Source organism: Nyctereutes procyonoides, unplaced genomic scaffold (assembly GCF_905146905.1).
Source record: "Nyctereutes procyonoides isolate TBG_1078 unplaced genomic scaffold, NYPRO_anot_genome, whole genome shotgun sequence".
Classification (NCBI taxonomy): domain Eukaryota; kingdom Metazoa; phylum Chordata; class Mammalia; order Carnivora; family Canidae; genus Nyctereutes; species Nyctereutes procyonoides.
In genome coordinates this window covers 254,780-278,722 of record NW_026575034.1, presented here as the reverse complement: position 1 = coordinate 278,722, position 23,943 = coordinate 254,780, and the positions used below count along the sequence as shown (strand labels likewise).

At 39.0% G+C, this 23,943-nt stretch overlaps 2 protein-coding genes across 7 annotated transcripts; one reads left to right on the top strand and one right to left on the bottom strand.

Moving 5' to 3' along the window:
- The first annotated feature begins 414 nt into the window (after nt 1-414).
- On the top strand, nt 415-6,394 carry LOC129505000 (membrane-spanning 4-domains subfamily A member 4A-like). 2 transcript variants are annotated; one of them, XM_055317923.1, is made up of 7 exons: nt 415-526; nt 3,188-3,323; nt 3,706-3,840; nt 4,045-4,101; nt 4,653-4,769; nt 5,688-5,789; nt 6,174-6,394. In XM_055317923.1, the coding sequence occupies exons 1-7, from the start codon at nt 456-458 to the stop codon at nt 6,255-6,257; spliced, it is 702 nt and encodes a 233-aa protein (XP_055173898.1). In that variant the 5' UTR covers nt 415-455; the 3' UTR covers nt 6,258-6,394. The 2 variants fall into 2 exon arrangements, with proteins under 2 accessions (XP_055173898.1, XP_055173899.1); XM_055317924.1 differs by lacking the exon at nt 3,706-3,840.
- Nucleotides 6,395-9,109: 2,715 nt separating this feature from the next.
- LOC129504960 (membrane-spanning 4-domains subfamily A member 3-like) lies at nt 9,110-23,598 on the bottom strand. Of its 5 annotated transcripts, none has more exons than XM_055317863.1 (7): nt 23,546-23,598; nt 20,400-20,567; nt 19,086-19,217; nt 18,299-18,355; nt 17,340-17,483; nt 16,150-16,251; nt 9,110-10,805 (listed from the first exon to the last, which is right to left on the bottom strand). In XM_055317863.1, the coding sequence occupies exons 2-7, from the start codon at nt 20,553-20,555 to the stop codon at nt 10,665-10,667; spliced, it is 732 nt and encodes a 243-aa protein (XP_055173838.1). In that variant the 5' UTR covers nt 20,556-20,567; nt 23,546-23,598; the 3' UTR covers nt 9,110-10,664. The 5 variants fall into 5 exon arrangements, with proteins under 5 accessions (XP_055173838.1, XP_055173841.1, XP_055173840.1 ...); XM_055317866.1 differs by having other exon boundaries at nt 20,400-20,495; nt 23,546-23,593; XM_055317865.1 differs by lacking the exon at nt 23,546-23,598 and adding an exon at nt 13,387-13,476 and having other exon boundaries at nt 20,400-20,571.
- Between the last annotated feature and the right edge of the window lie 345 nt (nt 23,599-23,943).

Below are 23,943 nucleotides of genomic sequence, written 5' to 3'. Positions count from 1 at the left end.
CAAGACCTGAGCCCAAGAGCAGGATGCTTGGCCTACTTAGCCACCCAGGCACCCCAGCAACTTTTTTTAGTATATCCAGTCATAGCGGTTAGTGATTTTCATCCTGATGTTTGTTAACAAGTGTTAATTTGTGGACATTTAAACTTATTCTTAGCTGCAGTTTGGGCTTTGGGATAAAAGTCAATCACTTGTCCTCATGTGACTGAGGTTTTGATATGAAACACCTTAAATACGGTACTTAAGAAAACCGCCCAGGAGGGCAATCAAGATCTGAAAGCAAGTTTCTGTTGGTTTATCCTTGGCTTCGCTATCTCATGCGAGCCCTGGTTTAATTGACGAAATGTCCTCGCAGCTGCCCTGTGGTAGGCGGGGTACGATGACCACAGGAAGCGACAGTGACTGCGGAGCTGAAGGTGGTCATCCCACTACTCTTCAGATCAGACTCTTCAGGGGAAATGGTTTTAAGGAACGATGGTCAGGAGGAGCTCTCACCTCCCATTTGGTGCACTTCTAGAGAGATGCAAAGGTAGGCAGAGCTCATTTTCTATTCTCAGCTTCCAGGAAGAGTTCTGGGTTCAGCTATTGGTGGGTGACATGCGGGAAGGTGGGTCAAAGGTGTCTGGTAAAGGCCGAGGTGAGAATGAGCTTTGGGATGAGTCAGCCTGCTCCTGACCAGGCTTTCGAAGGGCAGGTTCTCACCTACGTGGGCGTGAATGTCCAGGCTGCAGAACTGTGCCCCATTCAACGTTTACTTCAAAGGGAAAATATTAGCTAACTTCCAGAATAAATGGAATCTGAGCCAGAGAAACTGAAGGAAGGGAAAAGGAAGAAGTGGCGGGCTAACGGTATCAGTAGAACCCCCCCTTCCTGGTAAACGGCTCTGCTGAGTCTATTCACGTGCGGAAGGCAGCTCAACACACCCCGGCTTCACCCTTGACCTGATCTCAGAGGGAAACTGTGAAAACTTGGTGATGCAAGGAAACTTCACTAGCCCATCCATATTCCCTGTGCAATGATAGAGATACTGCTCTTTTAGGGTGCCTGGGTAGTCAGCCGGTTAAGTGTCCAGCTATTGATCTCAGCTCAGATCTTGATCATCTCAGGGTGGTGAGTTCAAGCCCTGTGTTGGGCTCTATGCTGGGCATGGAGTGTACTTAAAAGAAAAGGAAAAGAAATATTATTCTTTCTTGAGACACAGAAGATCATATGCTAACATGTTTGACATTGCCCCATAGCTATGGGTTTTAAACACATGCAAAAATTATCTGGGACCCAATGTAACCTGAGGTGGCAAGTTTAGGTTTTGTCTTCAGGATGTTTTACTGACACCTGGATCCTGATCACTGAACAGATAGTCGCCAAGGCTCTGTCCGTGTTCTTTTTCCCAGACAGAGGTAGTGAAGCTACTGTTCGAGTCTATTTGTAATGATCCCTGTTTGTGTGGGAGAATATGCAGGAATGAGCAAGTTTTCTTTTTTTCCTTTAAGGCAAAAAAATGACACAGAAACTAGGAGATACAGACAAATGAGAACTCTTTAGAGGTCACATCAGAATGAAGGCAGAGTCTGTCCGGCAGCGTGAACAAGGGTGCGTCAGTGATTTATTGCCACAGTAACGGTGCATAACAAGTAGCCCCCGAAACGTACTGGCTTAAAGCAACAAACACGCATATTGCTGACAAGTCTGCACGTGGGTGTGGATGGTTCTTCTGAAATCCCCTGGGGTCACTCACACGCGTGAGGGCCCATAATTGCTACCTGATTTGGGATGACTCCCCCCGAGATGAAGGCTATGACTTCTCTCATTTCCAGTGTCTCTTATCCTCGAGCAAGGGGGTCCAGCTAGTTTTTCTTAGCCACGCATGAGCTCAAGAGCCTGTGCTTTTAAGATATTTGCTGATATCTCCTTGGCCAAAGTGAATCACAAGGCCAACATCAACATTGAGAGAGGAAGAAAATATATTCCACCTTTTAATGGGGGCAGCGGCAAAGTCATGTGGCCCTGGTGTGAACGCAGGGAAAGGTAAAGGATAAAGGCTGTCGGTGCAACAAACCTATCTGCAGGGCTGCTATGCAACAATGAACAAGAGCCCTGAAGGCCATTTGGAGTTGGCCCGGCCATCAGAGCTTTTAATAAATCGTCACTATGCTTGTAGCAAAGGGCAACATTAGCGAAGGCCAGTTTGCCAGAGAAGGTGAGGTCTCATTTGGTTCAAACATGGAAACGCCGAATGACATTTTCCGTACATGGAAAGTGAAGATTCTCATTTTACGTAATTTCTATTCCCGTGCACTTACACATTCATGATATAAATTAAAAATGTATTCTCTTTTACTGTATTGTAGGCTCCCCTTTGACAAGAATTACGTATGTTTGGTTCATTGCTATATTCCTAGCAACGAAACCTATAATAGGGTCTGGCACATAGTAGATATTTAATCAATATTTGTTGACTGACTGAATGAGTGGATAGTACTCTTGTGAACAGCAGCCACGATACATGGCTCTTACAGGATTCTACATGATTCATTTTCCATCAGTCATTTTTTTCTAGAAGATATAAATGTAAGCATTCTGTGTGTATATTTATTATATCAAATTTTAATAATAATACAATTTTTAAAAATGATGCTAACTATCTACTAAGTACTTTGGAGGCACCAGGCACCCAGTTCCAAGTTTTATGCATACAGATCTGTGAAATCATAGACGTATGACAAACAAAAGGAGGCAGGTACCACAATAACCCCCTTTTTATGATTTTATAATTTATTTATTTATTTATTAAAATAATTAATTTATTTATTTGAGAGATAAAGAGCTAGAGAGCTGGGGGGAGAGACTGAGGGACAGGGAATGAATCTCAGGCACATTCTGCACCAAGCATGGAGCCCACCTTGGGGCTTCATCTCATGACCCTGAGACCATGTTCTGAGCTGAAACCAGGAGTTGGATGCTCAATTGACTGAGCCACCCAGGTACCCCTCCCCCACCATTTTATAATTTTAAAAACCAGAGCATGGAGATGGTTTATACAGTGCGTGACTGGAATTATAACTCCGGTAGAGTAACTTACCATCACAGCAGACTGCCTCATGATACCATTCCCCCCAAAGGACGCTTTTCATGCCTAGAAGAAAGGGGTTGGAGAATGAGTCTGTTTTCTGTAAAATGTTTGCATTTATAGTGCTAGAGACTGTGTTAATACACCAGAAGGAACACCTGGAGGGTTTGGCCTGAATCCTCTACAGAAAAACGTCATCCAAGAAGACCAAACAGACAACCTGAAGACCTTCCTGAAGGGGGAGCCCCAAATCCTGGGGGTGAGTGAGCTTGGCCTCCAAGCATAGTATTTGCGGAGATAGCGGTTTCCAGAGAGGAGAACAGTTTTCCTTTGTGATGCCTGAGCCATGATTAACTGTGTCCTAAGCTGACTTCATAAACCTCTCAGTGGCAGGAAAGAGATTTTTTTTTAAAGTCAGAAGTACTGTAATCTGAAAGGAAAATGCATTTCTGTAATGAAAGGGGGAAAAAAAGTTACCCTAAGATCTTTCTAAACAGCCTTGCACTTGAGGAAAGGCCATGGATTCCTAGGGGTTTCATCCTGGGAGCCCTTTCGAAACCAGTTGTGTGTCAAGACCACAAAATCTTCTTCCTAGAGACCTGCAAGCCTCATGCTCTGAGCGTCTTCTTCTTCGCTCCCAGGTGGCCCAGATTCTGATTGGTCTGATGAAAGTGTGCCTGTTTGCTACAAATCAGTGTTTCTATTATTCTGACTTCAGTTATTGGTGTCATCCCTTGAGCATGGTCTCAGGATATCCGATATGGGGATCCTTCTTTGTGAGTACACCTTACCTCCCTCAGTGATCGCAGTCTGCAAATATTCCTTCCAGCCTTCTCTTTCCAAAACCCAATGACAAGACCTGGAATTTTACTTCTTAGAGCAAAATATGTGACTAACTGCATTGGGGTTCGGATGATCTCTGGTACGGGTGGCAGTGCAGGGGCAGGCCCACCAGGCTGAGTGGCTCCCTCCGTTTTTAGTTCCTCATATCCGGAGCGGTGTCTATTGCTGCTGGAAGAAACAGGACCCTGAACCTGGTAAGTACTTCCCGGGGCCCAAAGCACAAGCAGAATCAGGCAGCAGGTGCGCTCTAGCTCAAGACAAAAGCAATAATCCCCAATTCTCTGAATCATCTGGCCTCTACGGGGTCGTGGCAAAGTCTTCCATGAGGAAACTGAGGTTTGACGTACTTTTTCCACCCCTATTGTCTGACATTCCGTCCCTGGGATTAATTTGTGAACATAGAATCCAATGCTTCAGCCCATGCTCCTCCTTCTTTCTTAGACTTAGGAGAATTATTTGAGAATGTGTCTTCAACCCCTTAAAAATAAGTGAATGTGGGGATCCCTGGGTGGCTCAGTGGTTTAGTGCCTGCCTTTGGCCCAGGGTGTGATCCTGGAGTCCTGGGATCGAGTCCTGCGTAGGGCTCCCTGCATGGAGCCTGCTTCTCCCTCTGCCTGTGTCTCTGCCTCTCTCTCTCTGTCTATCATAAATGAATAAATCAATATTAAAAAAATAAATGAATGTTTTTGTGTTTTCCAAAGAGAGGAAGAGCGTGAAACAGGTGACACCAATCATTGTCTTCCAGATCAAGGGCAGCCTGGGAATGAACACGCTCAGTGCTGTGGTTGGAGGAATAGGGACAATCATATCAACAGTAGAACTGACTGTGGAACTTAAGTCGGAAAGAAGGTGTCTTATTTTTGTAAGTGTTTGCGAGCTGCTTTGATTTTCTGAAACTCTGTTTATATTATCTAAATGTATATTTGCCCGAGGTGATTGTCTCTTAGTTGATCCTGGCGTATCATGACAAGCCAGAAGATCCAGGACTCTGATCTCATGGGGAGAATTTTCAGCCCCTTTCTGCTGGGACCTACCAGGATAGTTACCTTTTTTTCTCTCATTCTTCACTGAACACAGTTACATTAGAAAAAAATTTTTTTTACATTTTTTAAAATCTAAATTCAATTCATAAAAAATAAATAAATAAATAAATAAATAAATAAATAAATAAATAAATAAATTCAATTTGTTATACATATAGTATACCATCCAGTGCTCCTAAGGATCTTTTTATAAAGTCTCCAGGTTCAAGTTGAGATGGCAGCAGGCCGCTGTGCTGGCTCAGTGAGCTCGGTGTCATTTGCAGGGGGTGGTGGTGGGGAGGAGAGGCAGGGCCCCAAGCCAAGATGCTCAGAACCTCTGGGGTGTGCTATGTAAAAGGAAAGGACAGTGATGTCCCTTTCCTAGGCCTGGAGGTTCTCTGATCTTTAGATGAGAAAAAAACTTAAACTCATACAGGGAAGTGGTTATAAGGAAAAAAACTTGAAGCAGACAACAGAGAGAATTTCTAAGCCAAAAAAAAAAAACTAAGGAAACACATCTGATTTAATCTGAATTTCCCTGCACTTATAGAGATCCAGAGTAGAACTCCTCTCAGTCATTTAAGGATTTTCTTGTCGATTTTTCTTTTTTGGTTTGTTATGAGAAAGAATGTACCTGTTTCTAAAGTGGAGGAAGAGTCAGATTGGAATCAGATAACCCAGGGCCTGCAGAAGCTCCATCTATTAATTATATTCCTTTCCTTTTTCCCTCTTTCTTTGTGGCATCTGTTTCTTTTTAGAGGGCATTTGAGACTGTGATACTGGTCCTTTCCCTCCTGGAAGTCAGCATCGCCATCTCTCTTTCTGTGTTTGGGTGCAAGGTGACCTGCTTTGTCTCGCAGGTGAGTGCTCAGGACCTGAGGGAGGGTTCACCTTTGGCGAGTGATGCTGAGTCTGTGTTTCTGTTTCTTTCACTGTCTCTTCTCTCTGAACCGATGGGAAAGATAAAGGAGCAGAGTGAAGGAAGGATGGCTGTGATGTGACTTCTTCCTGAAATTAGAGAACACAGCAGAACGCAGAGATAGAGCTATGGCAGGTGTTTCCAGGAGTCTCATAGATCTTGCTGGATATTGATCTTTATCTAGTGAGGGTCTAAGGCCCTGAAGGAACAGATATTGAACTCTTAGGTCCCAGGATACAGAAAAGGTGTTCCCAGGATAGATGTGAATCCCTCTAGCTGAAAGAGTATGTGCATAACTCTATGTATGATTCTCAACCTCCAACAGGTGGTGGTTATCCAGTCAACCAATGACAAGGTGCCCTCAGTAACGGCCCCTTATGAACATGTTTATGAGGAGCTGGAGTTTTAACAGAATTGTTCCTGCTTTTAGAAAAGTCATTCGCTGTGCGTCACTAAGTCAATAATAGCTTGCCTGCCAGGAAGTGCTCACATTTGTGCACAAGAACAGTTATTACAAAACCAAATAAAATACATTTTTTCCCTCTATTGGTGCTGATCGTGATTTTGAATCCCATCCTCCCACATCGTCCCATAACCAATCATATGCCTGGGACGCACAGTATCATTTCTCTTGATAACTCTTAAAGAAACTATGCCACACACACAGGAAAGTGAGCAGATCACTATGACAGCTGGCCAATTTCTTTTTTTTTTTTTAAGATTTTTATCTTTAAGTAATTTCTACACTTAACATGGGGCTCAAACTTACGACCCAGAGATCAAGAGCCACACGCACTACCAACTGAGCCAACCAGGCACCTCCAATTTTTAGATAAATAGGAAGAGAACATCCTCATGTAACCAGCACTTGTGTCGATGAGGTAACATTATCAAAGTTCCTGAAGACTGTGAGTGCTCCTTTTCACTCACTAAGATCCCCAGGGTAACTGCAGTCTTGACTTTTACAACCAATGTGAGTTTTATGCATCTTTGAATTATATAAAATGGAATCTTGTGATCTGTATAACTGAGTATGCGTCCTGAATATGGCTCCTTTCTTCTAGCCTGCTCGTGAACTTCACTCATGCGATTGCCAGTGGCAGTAGTTTATTCATGCTGCTGCAAGATATTCTATTTTAAGACTTATGGAACAAGCTATAAACTATTTAGTATTGATGAATATTTGAGATACTTCCATTCGGGATGAACAGTGCTGTGCACGAAAACTGTACCTCTATACCTTGGTACAGGTATGTGTACAGTTCCACTGGAATTGCTAGGTCATATCCAAATTGCATATCACACGCACATGCCTTCTAGCAGTGCTTGAATTCCAGTCATTGTACATTTTCACCTTGACATTTGTGATTTTCATTTTAACCATCTTGATGTAGTTGTTCACATTGTAATACTTTTAATATTATCTATTAAAAAATAAATGGTGTTTTTATTTTTATTTATTTTTTTAAAGATTTTATTTATTTACTCACGAGAGACACATTGAGAGAGAGAGAGTGGCAGAGACACAGGCAGAAGGAGAAGCAGGCTCCATGCAGGGAGCCTGACGTGGGACTCGATCCTGGGTCTCCAGGATCACACCCTGGGCCGAAGGCGGTGCTAAACCACTGAGCCACCCGGGCTGCCCAATAAATGGTATTTTTAAATAATACGATTTATAAAAAAAAAAAAATTGAAAAAGATAGTAATGAGTGTTCCCATACAACCCAAATCAGTTGACATCTTACATTAGTGTAATGAACCAATATTCATACATTATCATTAACTAAAACATTATTACTATTATTCAGATTTCTTTAGTTTGCAGCGAGCACCCTTTTCCTGTTCCAAGATCCCAACCAAGACACCACATTGCATTGGCTGCCATGTTTCCTTAGTCTCCTCTTGGCTGTGACGATTCTCAAGACTCGGGTTTTGATGACCTTGATAGTTTTGTGGAATCCTGGTCAAGTATTTTGTAAAATAGCCCTCGACTGGAGTTTGTCTGACTTTTCTTTCTCATGATTAGACTATTGTTTTGAGTTTGGAAAGGAGGGTTGCAGAAGTAAAATATCATTCTTATCATAACCAATCAAAGGCATATATTATCAACATGACTTATGCTGTTTATGTTGACTTTAATCACCTCCCTGAGTAAAGTTTTTCGGTTTTTTCCACTCTTAGCTTTTTCCTGACTTTTATGCTGTACTCTTGGGAAAAACGTCACTATACAGCCATTGCGTGTAGTCCAGACTCAAGGAGTCAGGAGTTATAATCTACTGCGTTGAGGGTGCAGTAGCTACATAAGTTACTAGATATTCTACGCTGGGATTTTGTCTATTTTCTCCCACTTACTTATGCGCTCAATTATTCATTTGTATGAATTCATGAATATTTACATATACTTTGGGTTATAATCAAATGCTACCTTATTTTATTGCTCAAATTATTTCTATTTCGGTCACAGTGGCTCCTGTGTCCCTTTGAACCCCATCGTTGTGTCTCACTGTGTGTGAGCCCTTCCCTGTTTTATGGCACCACCATATTCTCAGGCTCATCTTACGGAGCCCCTGCTCCAGTTTTGGAATCAGCCATTTCATCAGGCAGCCCTGTTTCCTTTTATTGGAGAATGGGATTAGAAATCAAGATCTGGGCTCTAGGTATGGTTGTTGCTATTGGTATATCATTTCTTTCCGGTTCTCTAAGTTAATAGAGCAAAGAAATGTGCATATGTCTATTAACTCACATGTCTTGGTTGAGCTACTATAACAAGATATTATAGACTGAGTAGCTTAAACAGCATTTATTTCTCATTGTTCTGGAGGCTGGATGTCTGAGATCAGGGTAGCAGCATGGTCAGGTTTTTTCTTGGCTTCCAGATAGCCATTTTCTGATTGTATGCTCAAATAGTAGAGAACAAAGAGAGAAAACAAACTTTCTCATATCATTTCTTATGAGGTATTCATTCCAGATCCATCCTTGTTACCTCATTCCCTCCCAAAGGCTCCTTCTCCAAAAACCATCACATTGGGGATTAGAGTTTCAGCCTATGAATTTGGGATGGTGGGGGGAGGGGGGGTGGGGTGGCACAGACACTCAGTCCATAGCACCATGTTTATACACATCTATAAAAATTTTTATCCATACCCATCTATTATATATGTTACATCTGGTTTTGAAAAAAATCATGAGAAGTGCTAAAAAAAGGCACAAGATGCTCCGCAATTTTTACACATTTTAAAAACTATTCTGTGACCCATGGACTATTCAGAAGTATGTTGTTTAATAATTTCCAAATACATTGAATTTTCCACTTATCACAATTCTCTTATCTGAGAACATATTTTGTATGATTTCTATTCCTTTAAATTTGTTGAGTTATGTTTCAACACATGAAGTAACCAATACTGGTAAATATTCCATGAATATTTGAGAAAAATGTACTGTTGTTGGATGAAGAAGTCTGTAAATGTCAATTAGATCAACCTGATTGAACTGCTGCTCAGGCCATCTATACCATCTATACCTTTACTACTTCTCTGCCTGGTTGATACACCAGTCGCTGTAAAAGAGGTGTTGAGGTCTCCAAATATAATGGTGTATTTGTCTATTTATCCTCTTAGTTTTCTCCATCTTTTTCTTCAAATGTTTTGGACCAGCCACAAGTGGCCATTGAACACTTGAAATATGGTTACTGAGACTAACAAAATAGACTTTAAATTTTAAAAGATTTAAATAATTTAAATTTAACTTTCTATACATGTCTAGTGGCTATTGTAGTACATAGAACAGGAATGGAATTGTTTGATCTCATGGGACATAGTATTAATTTTATTAGACTTTGAAAAGTTTTGGTTGTATTATTCAAGAGGAATGGGGTAATGCTTTGATTAATTGTCAGTGGGTCAATTAAACAACAAAAGTTTTTATATATGACTATTTACATAAAATATCATCAGAAAACCTTAATGTACTTAGAATGATGCAGTATAACTAATTAACCTAACATGATATTAATAAAATATTATAATAATCTGTAGTATCTCATATAGTTAAAAGTTTGGGGTGGGTTTTTTTTAACCTATATTTACTATTTTCCTTGATAGATATCCCAATCTGAAATGGGTCAGCACAAGCTAGACCATTTGAGAGATAAGCAAACTGATCTTTAGTCAGGGAAGATGCACATCCGAAGTCACAGAGTGTAAAAATGATGGACCAGACTTCATGTAAACAATTTTCACAATTACTTCAGGAAACTCTATGTTTACTTCACTGGTTTTCATAAAAAACTAAGCTTCTGAACTTGATGTCGGCCTACATTTCCTGTCTCCCACACAGTGCTGGGAAGATGACTATTTAAAGGACTGTGGCAAAAAGTGACACTTGCTTTTTCTAGAACAACTAATTGCTAAAGGTCCAACTTCTAACATTTTCTTTCCCTATCTTGGCAAAATAAAAAAAAAACTTTTTCAGATATTATTCTATTTGGTAGAACTCATATCAGTGTGCATCTAAGGTGAATAACCAACCTATAAAGAACATGTAAAGTAGATAGCAAATGAACTTCTGATGTGTTAGGCCACCAATATTTCTAGGTTAAGTTTTGTAACAGAGCATAAACCTAGTCTGTGATGACATCCAACCATAACAAAAAAAAGTGGCAACAACCAAAATCTCAATGTTATAAATCCTAGTTGCTCTCTTTGTGACCCTGAACTCTATGTTTATGTATCTTCACAGGTGTGTATTCCTGCCTCAGTGGCCACAGTATGAGCTTCTTGCTATCACTGTGGATCCAAAATACAGAGGTGCAGCCTCATATTTGTTTGTTAGTATCTGTGGGATAACATGAAGGTGTATCTTCTTTGCGTTCAAGTTCTCGATAGATTATAGTTTGAGGCAACAAGTCTTGATAAAGACCTTCAGAAGGTGATTTCCAGCAAAGCAATACACAAATCTGTAAATAAGCCAAAGAATAATCTTCAAAGTATGTAACATAAGCCATTAAGAATAATATAATCCAAGTCCTCAATGATTTGTCTCCAAATATATGCTATCTTACTCCAAAGATAAATTGGGTGGACTTTGGGCCCAGAGGAGCCCACTGGATGCTCTCCAAAAAGGTAGAAGATAAGGTCAATTTCAATCATGACTAAAAGTACCCAATGATTCAACAAATGGTGTTGGGAAAACAACAGCAAAATGCAAAGGAATGAACCTGTACCACTTTCTTACGCCATACACAAAAATAAATTTTAAATGGATTAAAGAGCTAAATGTGAGTGAGACATGAAACCATAAAACTCCTAGAGTAGAACACAGGCAGCAACATCTTGGACATTGGTCATAGCAACTTCTTTCTAGATATATCTCCTGAGGCAAGGGAAACAAAAACAAAAATAGACTATTGGAACTTCACTGAAATGCAAAGCTTCTGCACAATGAAGGAAATAATAACGCTAAAGGGCAACCTACAGAATGGTAGAAGATATTTGCAAGTGACATATCTGATAAAGGGTTAGTATACAAAATATATAAAGAACTGATAAAGCCCAAGACTTCAAAAACAGATAATCCAATTAAAAAATGGGCAGAAAAACACTCTGGAAAACAGTATGGAGGTTCCTCAAAAAGTTAAAAATAGAACTACCTTACAATTCAGCAGTTGCACTAATAGGTGTTTATGAAAGGATACAAAAATACTAATTCAAAGGGATGCATGCACCCCAATGTTTATAACAGCATTATTTACAATGGCCAAATAGTAGCCATTTGTGGCCAAATGGAAGCATCCCAAGTGTCCATCAACTTATAACGGTGAAGATGTAGTGTATATATACATAGTATATATGGAATATATATATGCAGTGGAATATTACTCAGCCATAGAAAATAATGAAATCTTGCCATTCACAACAATGTGGATGGACCTAGAAAGTATTATGCTAAGTGAAATACCATATGATTTCACTCATATATAGGATTTAAGGAACAAACCAAATAAGCAAAGGAAAAAAGGAGCGAGAGAGAGAAACCAAAAAACAGACTTTTAATGATAGAGAATAGATGGATGGTTACCAGAGGGAAGGTGAGGGGGGGATGGGTGAAATAGGTGATGGGGTTTAAGGAGGGCACTCTTCATGATGAGCACCGGGTGTTGTATGGAAGTGATGAATCACTATATTGTACACCTGAGACTAATAGTTTTTTTTTTCCCAAATCAATGTCCTTTTTTAAAAAAAATGTTAATTTAATTTTCCAACATATAGTATAACACCCAATGCTCATCCCATCACGTGCCCTCCTCAGTGCCTGTCACCTAGACATACCATCACCCACCCACCTCCCCTTCCTCAACCCTTTGTTTCTCAGAGTTAGGAGTTTTTCATGGTCTGTCACCCTCTCTAATTTTTCCCACTCAGTTCCCCTCCTTTCCCTTATCACCCCTTTCACTATTTCTTATATCCCCCATATGAGTGAGACCATATGATGATTGTCCTTCTCCGATTGACTTACTTCGCTCAGCATCATACCCTCCTGTTCCATCCATGTTGGTGTAAATGGTGGATGTTCATCCTTTCTGATGGCTGAGTAATATTCCGTTGTATACACAGACCACATAATCTTTATCCATTCATCTGTTGAAGGACGTCGAGGTCCTTCCACAGTTTGGCTGTTGTGGACATTGTTGCTAATAGTTTTTTAGTTTTATTTACATTTTATTTACAAACCCTTGTGTCAAGGGCTGACTTTCAATAATAGATTGCAACAAAGAGCAAAGGAACTGCTCTGCTACAAAACAAAAACAAAAACAAAGACAAAAAAAACATGCAGAGGCAGGTCATCTATGAATGGTTTAGCACCAAGCTCACCATGAAGGTAAATGAGTAAAGAAAGAAAACTTCCCAATGATGACTTTTTTCCAGATATTTAGCCAGGTATCAGGCTACCTGGCTTATCAGTGTTTAGTCTTGAGGAAGATAAAGGAAAATATAAGCCTACCCATCAAAATAATTCTTGAACAACAGAAATAGGGAGAGATGATAGGGCTTTTTGCCTTCTTTTATCATTTGGGTATAAAGAATGCCAGTCCACCTAATGCTGGGAACTTGTTTATTTGGTATATTGCTGATGGGCTGGAAAATAATGAGCTGATAATAGAACTAAGTTTTTGAGTGTCTGAACACATTAGGCGTGATTATGTATATAAAATGTGAGGTCTTTTTGTATTTCGTATTTGTGATTTGATATTTGTCTCTATAATGAATGATTACTTGATAAGAGAAAAAATGTGAGGGTTTTTTTTAAATAAAGGATGACTATTGTATCTTTATAATTTTTAAATAATACTTAACCTATGGAACCTTTACTAACATTTCCTTTTTTTGCCTAACAATCTAACTTGTTTTTAAAATGGAAAATGGAGATAAAATTGTGACTGTTTTCTAGGCTTTCTTGCAGTATGGACAGATATTTAATTACTATCCAGAAAAATGTGAGAATAAATAGCATGTCTCCGTTTGGAGTTACACACTTACAAAGAAGGGTATGTATTTTCATTCCCCTTTTTCCTTTCTGCTGGTTGAGATGTGGATGTGACAGTAGGAGCTGGAACCTCCTTCACGGATCTAGAGGTGAAAGCCACATTTTGAGAATAAAAGATCTACCTTTCCATCCCTGTTTTTGGTAAAAGTATATTGCCATAGAGAGCAAAGACCTGGCTTACCATAGCCAGGGAATATTTAAAATATAAAGCAATTCTACTGCCACCTATATCATCAGAGAGTAGGATGCAAATACTAAGAAATACCTAAGAAAAGTATCCTCTCCAATGTCTACTGTAGTGATGGACGTGAAAATTAGTGTACAAAGAGCTGGAGAGGAAAATGAATAAGTTAATACCTCCCAGAGACGTGAACTACACTATAACTTAAGTATTTTATGTCTTTGGGGTGGGGGGAAAGGAATCTTCATAATTTTTAATTCTTGCATAAAAATTATTGCAATTGCTATAGAGCAGTGATTTCACATTTCTCTTTTTTCTCTCCAGGCTGATGATCATTATTTTTGGTCCATTCCACACTCACATAAAGGATGTGAATAGAGTGGGGGCAAGTGATTTGTCTTTCAGCCAGCACTGCAATGGGCTACACCTGGACTTGTTGAAGAGAGCTACAAATATACAAAGACTCCAGCACAATAAATGGTTTGGATTATTGTCCTTTCTGAGTTGAGTGTATCTAGGCATGAGGGGGAAGGTAGATGTTTATACGTGGTGCCTATAGAGAAGAATGACATTGAGAACATTACCCATCTTTCTTTAATAATAGAAATTCTATCTACTTTAGCTAGATTTGAGCCTGATGGACTTCTGTAGCGTACATTATAGTTCAGTGAGATCACGTGACACGTGTTGGTCCAGTGTAATGCGAGAGGGGAGATACATTTCACCTCAAATCCATGACCTTACAAGGATAAACACGTCTTCCCCTTCTCTGTATCTTTTCTCACTGGGTTCTGCACAAGTATGAAGAGAGGAGCTGTGGCATGCAGAATAATATGGTGTCATTACTATAGTTATGTTATGTCATATGATAAAGAAGACATTATTTGGATGGCCTTAATCTAATTACAGGAGTCTTTTAAAAGCAGATTATTCTCTGGATAGTAGAAGAAGGAGTCAGAGAGATTCAAAGCATGAGAAACATTTGACAAAGAGCAAGTTATCTGTTGCTGAAATGGAGGGAACACCTTGATAATGTCTGAGAGTGGCTTCTAGGAACGGAATGTGAGTGACTCCTGGCCAATCTTCTCAGTCCCATAGTGACGGGCAACAGAATCCTGCCAACAACAATGAGCTAGCAGACCATTCGAGACTTTCCAGGGGTCTGATGTCTCCAGTACGTGGACTTCAGCCTTGTGAGACTCTGAGTGGAGCTTCTAGCCAGGCCCACCCAGGCTTCTGTTCTACGGAGCTGTGAGGTGGTAAGTCGGTGGTAGGTATTGTTTTAAGTTGGTATGCTTGTGGCAATTCGTCAAGCAACAACAAACACTTATTATGTATTTTGGTACCGGAAATGGGGTAACAATCCAGTATTATTACTATATCTAAGGTATGTGAATAAGTATCTAGGATATGGGAATAGCTGTGGAAGTGGGCAGTGGGACAAAACAAGTTTGAAGAAAATTTTGAGGAGCAAGATTTTCAAGAACAAAATTTTGAGAAATAAAAAGTACAGAGAAAGCCTAAAATGCTTCAAATTCTTTGTTTACTGGAAATAAAGACATTGAGAATGCTGTCAGTGTGGCTCAGAAAGGAGTGAGGAACACATTACTAGAAACTGAAGGGAAGGTCTTGCGGTGGAGTAGCAGAAATCTAACAGAATGTTGTCTCACGGTCATGTGGGAAGCACAACTAGTAAATGGTCAACTTTGATAACAAACTGAGGAGATTTCCAAAGCATTGAAGGTAAAGCTCACCCAGCTTCTTGCTTACAATAAAAGGTGAAAGGGAAGAATTTCCACCTCTGGGTGATTCCTTTTGCCATGCCCTTGGGTCCCTCCCATCCATGGTCTTCCTTTCCAACTGCCTGTCTGAGGAATTCAGACTTGCATTATTTCCCTTAGGATCAGGGAATTCAATGCTCATGATAAATGTTATATACTTGAAATGAGGGGAGTTTTGATGCCATAAATCTTTCCATTTTCTGTTTGAATTAACCCTGACACACAGCTGTGGCAATAATTTCAACACAGAAAAAGAACCAAGTAATGAGGTTGAGAAAGTATGCTACTACTTCTGTATTACCTATATTTGTTACATGTGATAATAAAATACAAAATTCCAACTCTATTTGTGTTTCTTAGTCTTCTGTATTTTCAACTGTGTGGACCTGCAATAATATATTTAATCTGTTACAGGTTTTTAAATTAATTATACCTTGATTTTATTATTTTTTGGATGATACATACTTTGTATATTCATCACACTAAAGAGTATACTTCTCTAGTAAGTTAATGGATGGATGGATGGATGCATGGATGCATGGACGCATGCATGCACAGATGGATGTTTGAATTCGTGGATATATACCCATGGGTGAGAGTTTCTGTATGGATTAAAGAATTATACACTGTGCATTCCAAGTGTGCTCAACACACAACTAGGAGCTCCCAGGTTATCCACAGAATCAGTTACAGCTTATGTTTTTGTTTGTTTTACCCAAGGTAGAAAGAGTTACTGACAGACCACTTCATGAAATAGTTGAAATTATCCTCATTCTTCCAAGAATTGCACTTACCCAGTGAATATTCTCGTCATCCACATTATAACTGAGCATGGAGAGAGGAAGTGAAATTAAAATTTGCAGACAAGTTAGGATCATTAGGACAATCACAAGTCCCTGTCAAAGAAAATAAAATGTCATGCATTACCTTCCACCCTGATGACAGTTTGGAAAGTTTTATTTCAGAGCCTCACATCAGGCCCTCAAAAGGGGACACATTACATTATACAAAATGGTGGCATGAGGTTGGATCTGAACCCAGATGTATATGTGCTGCTGTAGGAAACAAGAGTTAGCATAGTCAATATTCTTGAATATACTAATATAAGATAGGAAGTAAAACTTGATGAGATTTCAGAATTCACAATGATTATTCCACTTATTATTATTATTATTGGTGGTGGTAGTGGTGGATTATTAGTTATACTATTATTGAAGTTATTATTAGTTTGCCATAGATATTGGTAATGTTGCCAATGCTTACAAAGTTGGCTCTTCTCAATATACAAAGCAGAAATGGCAGGGGTTCAGATCTCCCCGGTGAGATACTAAATTCTTTTAGTTTTCCAGTGAACTCAATTCTAGTTAAAACCAGAAAGTTTCCCAAATTTGGAATACACTTTAAGGTAAAAATCAAATGACGGTTGCAAAATTTTTTTGTCCTTGCTCTAATAGGTGAGATGTGTCTTCCAACACTCCAGTGGTCTTGGCCTCTTTTACTGGTTTCCCACCGGTTTCTTTCTCCTCTGCCTCAGACCATCCATCTCCATTACTTTCACAAGGCTTTATTGCAAAAAAGAGTCCACTCTCAGGTGGTGGCAAGTCAGAATAAATATTCATTCTCCATGTAGCTTTGTGAAATACTTATTTTTAATTCCTAGCAGTGATGAATTATGATAGAATATAATTAAAGAATAATAAAGAATAACGTAAAGACTACCCCAATCTTTGACTCAAATTTTAATATCATTCTACTTCACCGCTTTTTCTTGAAAAACAAAATTTAGATCCCAGAACTTGGGGATCTTTGCCATTGTAAAGAAATAGTTTTTGTTTTGTTTTGTTTTTTCCCTAAATGTGACACCTGTAGAGAGGCATTTGGAAGCAAGAATTTTGTTCCTCAAATATACCAATGATCATGTCTCATCTGCATCATGCTCAGATAAGCATTTAGTCTGCCCACAATTCAGGAGGATAATACTTACAGTTGCAATTGATTTGATGCCCAAACAGAGAGTTTCCTTCTTGCAATCATGGTGGATATTTTTTGTTAAATTGTACAACAAAATACAGATCCCAACAATCGAGATGAAGGTGCTGAGAGTGTTGGCACCTAGATTCCCTCTCAGCTGAAAAAAAAGTAAATAATGAGCTTATAAGTTAAGGGCCAGGGGCTTCTAGACCCTATAAGCTGAGGGGAGAATTCTGACTTAACTTAGCCATGGGATCTACAGGCTTTCATCATTCCTATATGGTCAATTCAGCTCAATGGCAAATCACATTTGGGAGAAGAAAATTTGCAGAGGATGGATTTTTTTTTAATAAAAAAATTGTATTTATTAAAAAAAAGATTTTATTTATTTATTCATGAGAGACACACACACAGAGAGAGAGAGAGAGAGAGGTAGAGACGTAGGCAGAGGGAGAAGGAAGCTTCCTGCAGGGGCCCCGATCCAAGATCTCCAGGATGGCGCCCTGGGCCAAAGGCAGGCACTAAACTGCTGAGCCCCCCAGGGATCCCTGATCTTTCTTAAGCACATACCATGGATAGGATATAAAGCATTATAGACCTCTTAGTCTCTGTAGTTTTTGACTCTGTATAGCTCTTCCCTCCATCAAAAATAAAAGTTTGCCTTGCTCAACCCTAAGACATGGTTTTCTTTTTATTCACATCGCCCAACCTCATACCATAGAGAGGTTTAGTAGCTACGTAAATCTTTATTCATTCTTCTTATGGTGACAAGATATGAGGATCACAATTTCTAAAATCCAGGGAGATCCACTAGGATGATCACTTGAGTCATTGGGCCAACGCGACAGTTACAGGATGAAATGTATTACAAAATAATGAATCCCCTGGGGGACTGGGCTTCACACGGGAAGTCAGAGTGTTATAAGTTCTCATTTTCTTTCTGAACGACAAATGGAAAACTTATTAGCTTACCAGCGATTTTGTTTGCTTCTTGGCAGACACAACAGTCAGAGATCCAGAGATGATAAACTGTTTATAAAATAAGAAAGATGTCTGCAGAGTAGCAGCTACTTTCAACTCACCCTTCCTCCTCGTTGCCAGATGCATCTCCCCCCTCCCTTTCTCTCCCCTATTTCCTGGGCCTCCCTTCAGAACTTGGAGGAAAGCAGATCCTTAAAGTGTGTGCACCACACGATTAAGGTACCATGGTCATCCTTTTATTCTTATGAATAGTAAAATTCCTTTAGCTAAATAAAAGAAGTGGATGTAAAAATCACAGGGGAAAACAATTTATTCAATGTGGAGAAAATGAAATAAAGAGAGTAGATATAACTCAAAGATACACTTTGGGATGCAGAAAAGAGAAAACGCGAGCTCAAATTACATGGCATTTTTCTCAGTGTGTTTGGCCAAGAAGGGTGATGACTAAAAAAAGAGGAACATCTCCCTATCCCCAGCATCTTCTCTGATCCACGTATTAATAATACATTTCAGAGACTCTTCTTCTATGTGTCAAACCCAGGATATTCTCCTCAGGCAAAATTGCAAGATTATACCGAATAGGTTCATGCTATACAGTAATGAACAGAACTTAAGGGCTTCATTATAGTAGAATATATATTCAAGTTCAGGTTGGAAATCAGATCTTAACCTAGTATCATTGCAAGCACTCGAGAATTGGCAGGATGCCATACAAGTTCTGTGTTGAGTTGATGAATGAGTGATTAAATGATTATAATTGGAGATGTGGGATACTCACAGACAATGCCCCCCATATAGGGAAGCCTGTGTAAATCGAGAAGAAAATGATTCTGTACATTTCAGAATCAAGAAGAAGAAATCCAGTTATCCCATAAAAGATGCATTTCACACCAATCATAATCTGAGCCACCTGGATAAGAGACAAAACAAGCCAAATTACCAACCACCCAAATTAAATCAAAAAATCCATGTTTTAAAGACAATGGTGAACCTTTTTCAAGAGAGAGAATCACTTGGTCCAAATATCGTGGTCACTCATAGGGTTGACCCCCTTGACTATTATTAAAAGATCTGCTAAGAAGAATCAGTTCCCGGAGAATCTGCCTTTTTTTTTTCCCCAGTGGCCAGCCCATGTGGGTAAACCTTGCTTCAATAAGATATAATCAGTATGAGGCTCATCCAAGAGCTTAGGACTTCTACGGTCTCCTCTTAATGTACGCCCCCCCCATGCCCATATAAACACACTCCCTTGCTTTTTTTCTTTCTTTCTTTGTTAATGTTTATTATTTTTAAATGTAAATTCAGTCAATTAACATATAGGGTATTATTAGTTTCAGAGGTAGAGCTCAGTGACTCATCAGTCTTATATAACACCCAGGGCTTCTCCCATCAGGTGCCCTCCTTCATGCCCATCACCCATTTACCCCATTCCCCACCTCCCCTCCAGTGACCCTCAACTTGTTTCCTAGAGTTAAGAGTCTCTTATAGTTTGTTTCCTTCTCTGATTTTGTTTTGTTTTATTTTTCCCTCCCTCTCCCTATGATCCTCTGTTTTGTTTCTTAAATTCCACATGAGTGACACCGTATGATAATTGTCTGTCTCTGATGGACTTATTTCACTCAGCATCACACCCTCCAGTTCCATCCACATCGTTGAAATGGTAAAATTTCATTTTTAGTGGCCGAGTGTTATTCCGCTGCCTCACTATGCTGCATCTTCTGTGTCCATTCATCTGTTGGTGGACGTCCTCTGGACTCTTTCCACAGCTTGGCTGTTGTGGACTGCCATAAACATTAGGATGCAGATTCCCCTTGGGATCACTATGTTTGTATCCTTTGGGGTAAATACCTCATAATGCAATTGCTGGGTTGTAAGGTAGCTCTATTTTCAGCTTTTTAAGGAAACTCTAGTCCCTTGCTTTTAATCAAAGTGTTGTACTTCCACTTCACAGAACGGTTGACACAGAATGGATGACACAGGTCATAACCTGGTGCCTCTATGCCAACCATTTCATTAGCCAGAATAATCCTTCATCCTGAATATATCCTCCTGCTTCTCCTGATTCAAAATTCTTTATTAGTGGTTTACTTACCCCCAGTGCTTTTAGGTTTCCCTTCAGGAATTTCTGCAGCTTGTCTAAGGGATGTCTCAGGGTACCAGATGTTTCTGTCTTTCCCAATGGGGTACTCTGGTTTTGGTTTGAAGAAATGTCCACAGTCATCCCATCAGAATTCAAAGTTTTTCTCATTCTGTAATAGATCTGTCATCTGATAATAGCATCAGATATGTACTGTCATATGCCAAATACTGTTCATTTTATCGCAATGGAAGTAGATACTGGGTTTCCTTTATCTGAGGTCTTTATCATGTATGAAGAGAAGCCACTGGCCATGTGATGTTCATGTGTCTGTGCTGCTAACTCTGATACCACTGATGCGATAAACAACAGTGTAAATTAAGGAGAGAGATGACAGAGGTTGAGAAATATCAAAGCCTACATAACTGTAAGATATCCTCCCAAGTTAAGGAAATTTGTAAATCTCAAGTCTGTGGTTTTTGTTTTGTTTTGTTTTTTAAGTTGCATGTGGTCACAGACTTGTACAAAAGTACCCACCATGGGAATTGTGATATATCTATTTAGCCTTACCCTTGGTGGAGTGAAAATAACCTGGGATTTAGAGGCAAACGGATCTGAATTAAAGACATTTCTCTTTAATTTAATTAAATGTATAGGTAATTTATCATCCAATCCAAGATAGTTTTGAGAATGAAAGAGAATAGGAGTAGTATCCATAATTATGCTAAGGAAATAGAGACCTGGGGATACACTAGATAAAATCCACCATACCTTTAATTATTGTGTGACAAGGGATCCTTGGGTGGCTCAGAGGTTTAAGCGCCTGCCTTCAGCTCAGGGCATGATCCTGGAGTCCTGGGATCGAGTCCCACATCGGGCTCCCTGCATGGAGCCTGCTTCTCCCTCTGCCTGTGCCTGTGCCTCTCTCTCTCTCTCTCTCTCTCTCTCTCTCTCTCTCTGGCTCTCATGAATAAATAAATAAAATATTTTTTAGAAAATTACTGTGTGACAAAGAATTTAGTTGAAGCTCCAGGTTTGTCAACATAAAATATAATTATGTTTATGCCTCATAGATGTGACACCAGAAATGATGCAACCGATTTTCTCAGTATCATCAGAGATGTGATAAATGTAGCATAAATTCTCAGTTATCTTCTCAAGAAGTTAGGCTATGCTTTGGTACTTGTCAAAAACAGTGATGGATTTCCATAGAAGAGCAAATCCCAGAATGGCCATCCTTGAAAACAAGCTCATTGTGAACCTTTTCTCCCCAAATATTAGCTTTTTATTTCTATATAATATTCTACCATATCAACTTTATGACTATGTGCTAACATTAAGTTAAGTTTGAGAGATAGGGGCAGACTCTCCCTTATTGCATTGGTATCTATGAATTCTATCACTCTCCCTAGTATGTTTTAATTTAGTTCTGCTTACACTTTGTACAATTTATGTTTCCTCCTCCCATTATGCTAATTATATGGAATTAGACCCTTAATATAACTGCTTTTGTACAAAATTCCTGGATCAAAGTGGAAACGTAGTTTCTGACTTTTGCGGTCCATGCCAAATTTCTTTTAAAAAAAAGTTGGGGAGGGGGAGATAGCAATGTACACTGGTCCCAATAATGTGTGTGTGTAAATTTCTTTGCAGCCCCAATGAAAAGATTAAGATATCATGACATGGACTCTTATGGGACATTTAAGATTAATCCTAAGTATTCAATTTTTCTATTTCCACTAGTTGCTTTCAATTAAGGAGTCGAAACAAGGAATTTATCTTATATGAGAACGCTGGAAGTGCTAACAAGAACTTTTTTTTTTCTATTTCTTAAGAGGATGAGTCTTGTCAATATTTCATTAAAAAAGTATCTATTCAATCAGTTATTATATCTTTTTAACATGTGACTCCTACATCCAAAGATGGTAAAAAACAAACAAACAAACCAAAAAAAAAAAAAACTTGCCCAAGTTCACAGACATATTTATAGATGTGGGACCAAAGAGCCATAGGTCTGATAAGTAAAAATCTTCTCTTTAGATCAAGCCTGGCTCAGAATAACACATCCCCTATTCAGCCTCCTGAAGCTCCCATGTAACAGGTTTGAGTTTTTGAGGGAGCCATAGCTTTCAGTATAACTTTGTTGGGGGGGGGAATAAATTGTTGACTCCAAAAAGTATCTCCCATTATTCCTCATTGCAAATGTCATTATTTACTCATTCGTTCACTCAATAAATATATTTATTTTCTAGGTTTAAAATATTGACTATAATATTTACTGGACACATTTTGATTCACTAAACTCGCTTTAATGATTTTTGTTACAGATATATGTTATTAAATACTGTAATATTCTATCAATCTTACACTTGGAATTCAGCCTTTGACTGCTCCTTGAAGCCACCATCCAACTGTTCAATATTTTGGTAAGATTTTCACATTTACAGTTATCATCTTTCTAACAAATGCTGCTCTTCCATCTCTGTTGTCTATTTAGAGAATGACATTGCAATATTTCTTGGCTACTCCACAGTACAAAAATTCGCCTTGTTTACCACATTGTCCTCACCTTAAATATTGACGTCAAAGCCCTATTAACCTTTTAAGTTAATATAGCTTCAAACCCACCAAATCCTCTTCGTTATACCTCTACCAGCTTAGTTATAAAACTCTCATGATTCTCACTAAGAATGCCACTGTGAACCTAGCTGTCTTACCATATCCAGTCTTGAAGTGCTGAATTGCACTTGCAGATTGTAACCAAAAAATTTCTGTCACAGTTCTAACCAAATTATTCCCCTGTATCTTAAATTGCGTCCGCTAGAAAATAGGGCTGGAGACAAACTTCCTTGTTAATGCTAAGCCTTACTCTCTACCCACTGATGAGTAAGGTGTGCTTGCATAATCAGAAAATCAGAAAGCTGGAATGAAGACAAGATCAAATGTATCTAAGTCACTGGAACTTTCTCATTACCTTAAAAAAATTCCTGAAATATTGGGCAGTGAGTATCTACCAATGGAAAAAAAGGAAGAACGGTCTCTGCCTTGAGCCCACATTCAGTCCAGCCTCAGTCTGTCAGGTTTCACACCTGTGCCTCTCAGAACATAGACAAAAGTACTTTCTGGTGCTCAGGATAATGAAGGAAAAAAAGGTTACCTACCTAGATATGTTCCACCACAAGATGTGGGAGCCTGTAGTCTTCTTAAGCTTAAGTCTCTTCTGTATCTATCAAGGACTGTGACAACATATGGGGGAGGAAAATCTATGCTCTGATCTCTGTGTTTCCTCATTTGCTGTATTTCCACACCTAGAATTCCAGATAAGCAGTTCTTCTCATGTGTTTAGAGAAAGTTGATACATATCATATTTTGTTGCACAAAATGAGAAGCCTTATTACCATAATCCGCAATACCAATTGATAGTTTTATTTCTGCACATTGTCTTTCCATTTCTTTCTATTAATCTAAAAAAGAATGTATTTTTTTAGCTTACTAAATAAAATTCTTTCCTTTGGAGCAATTTCTAGGAAATTCATATTTTCAACCAACTTTTCTTGGT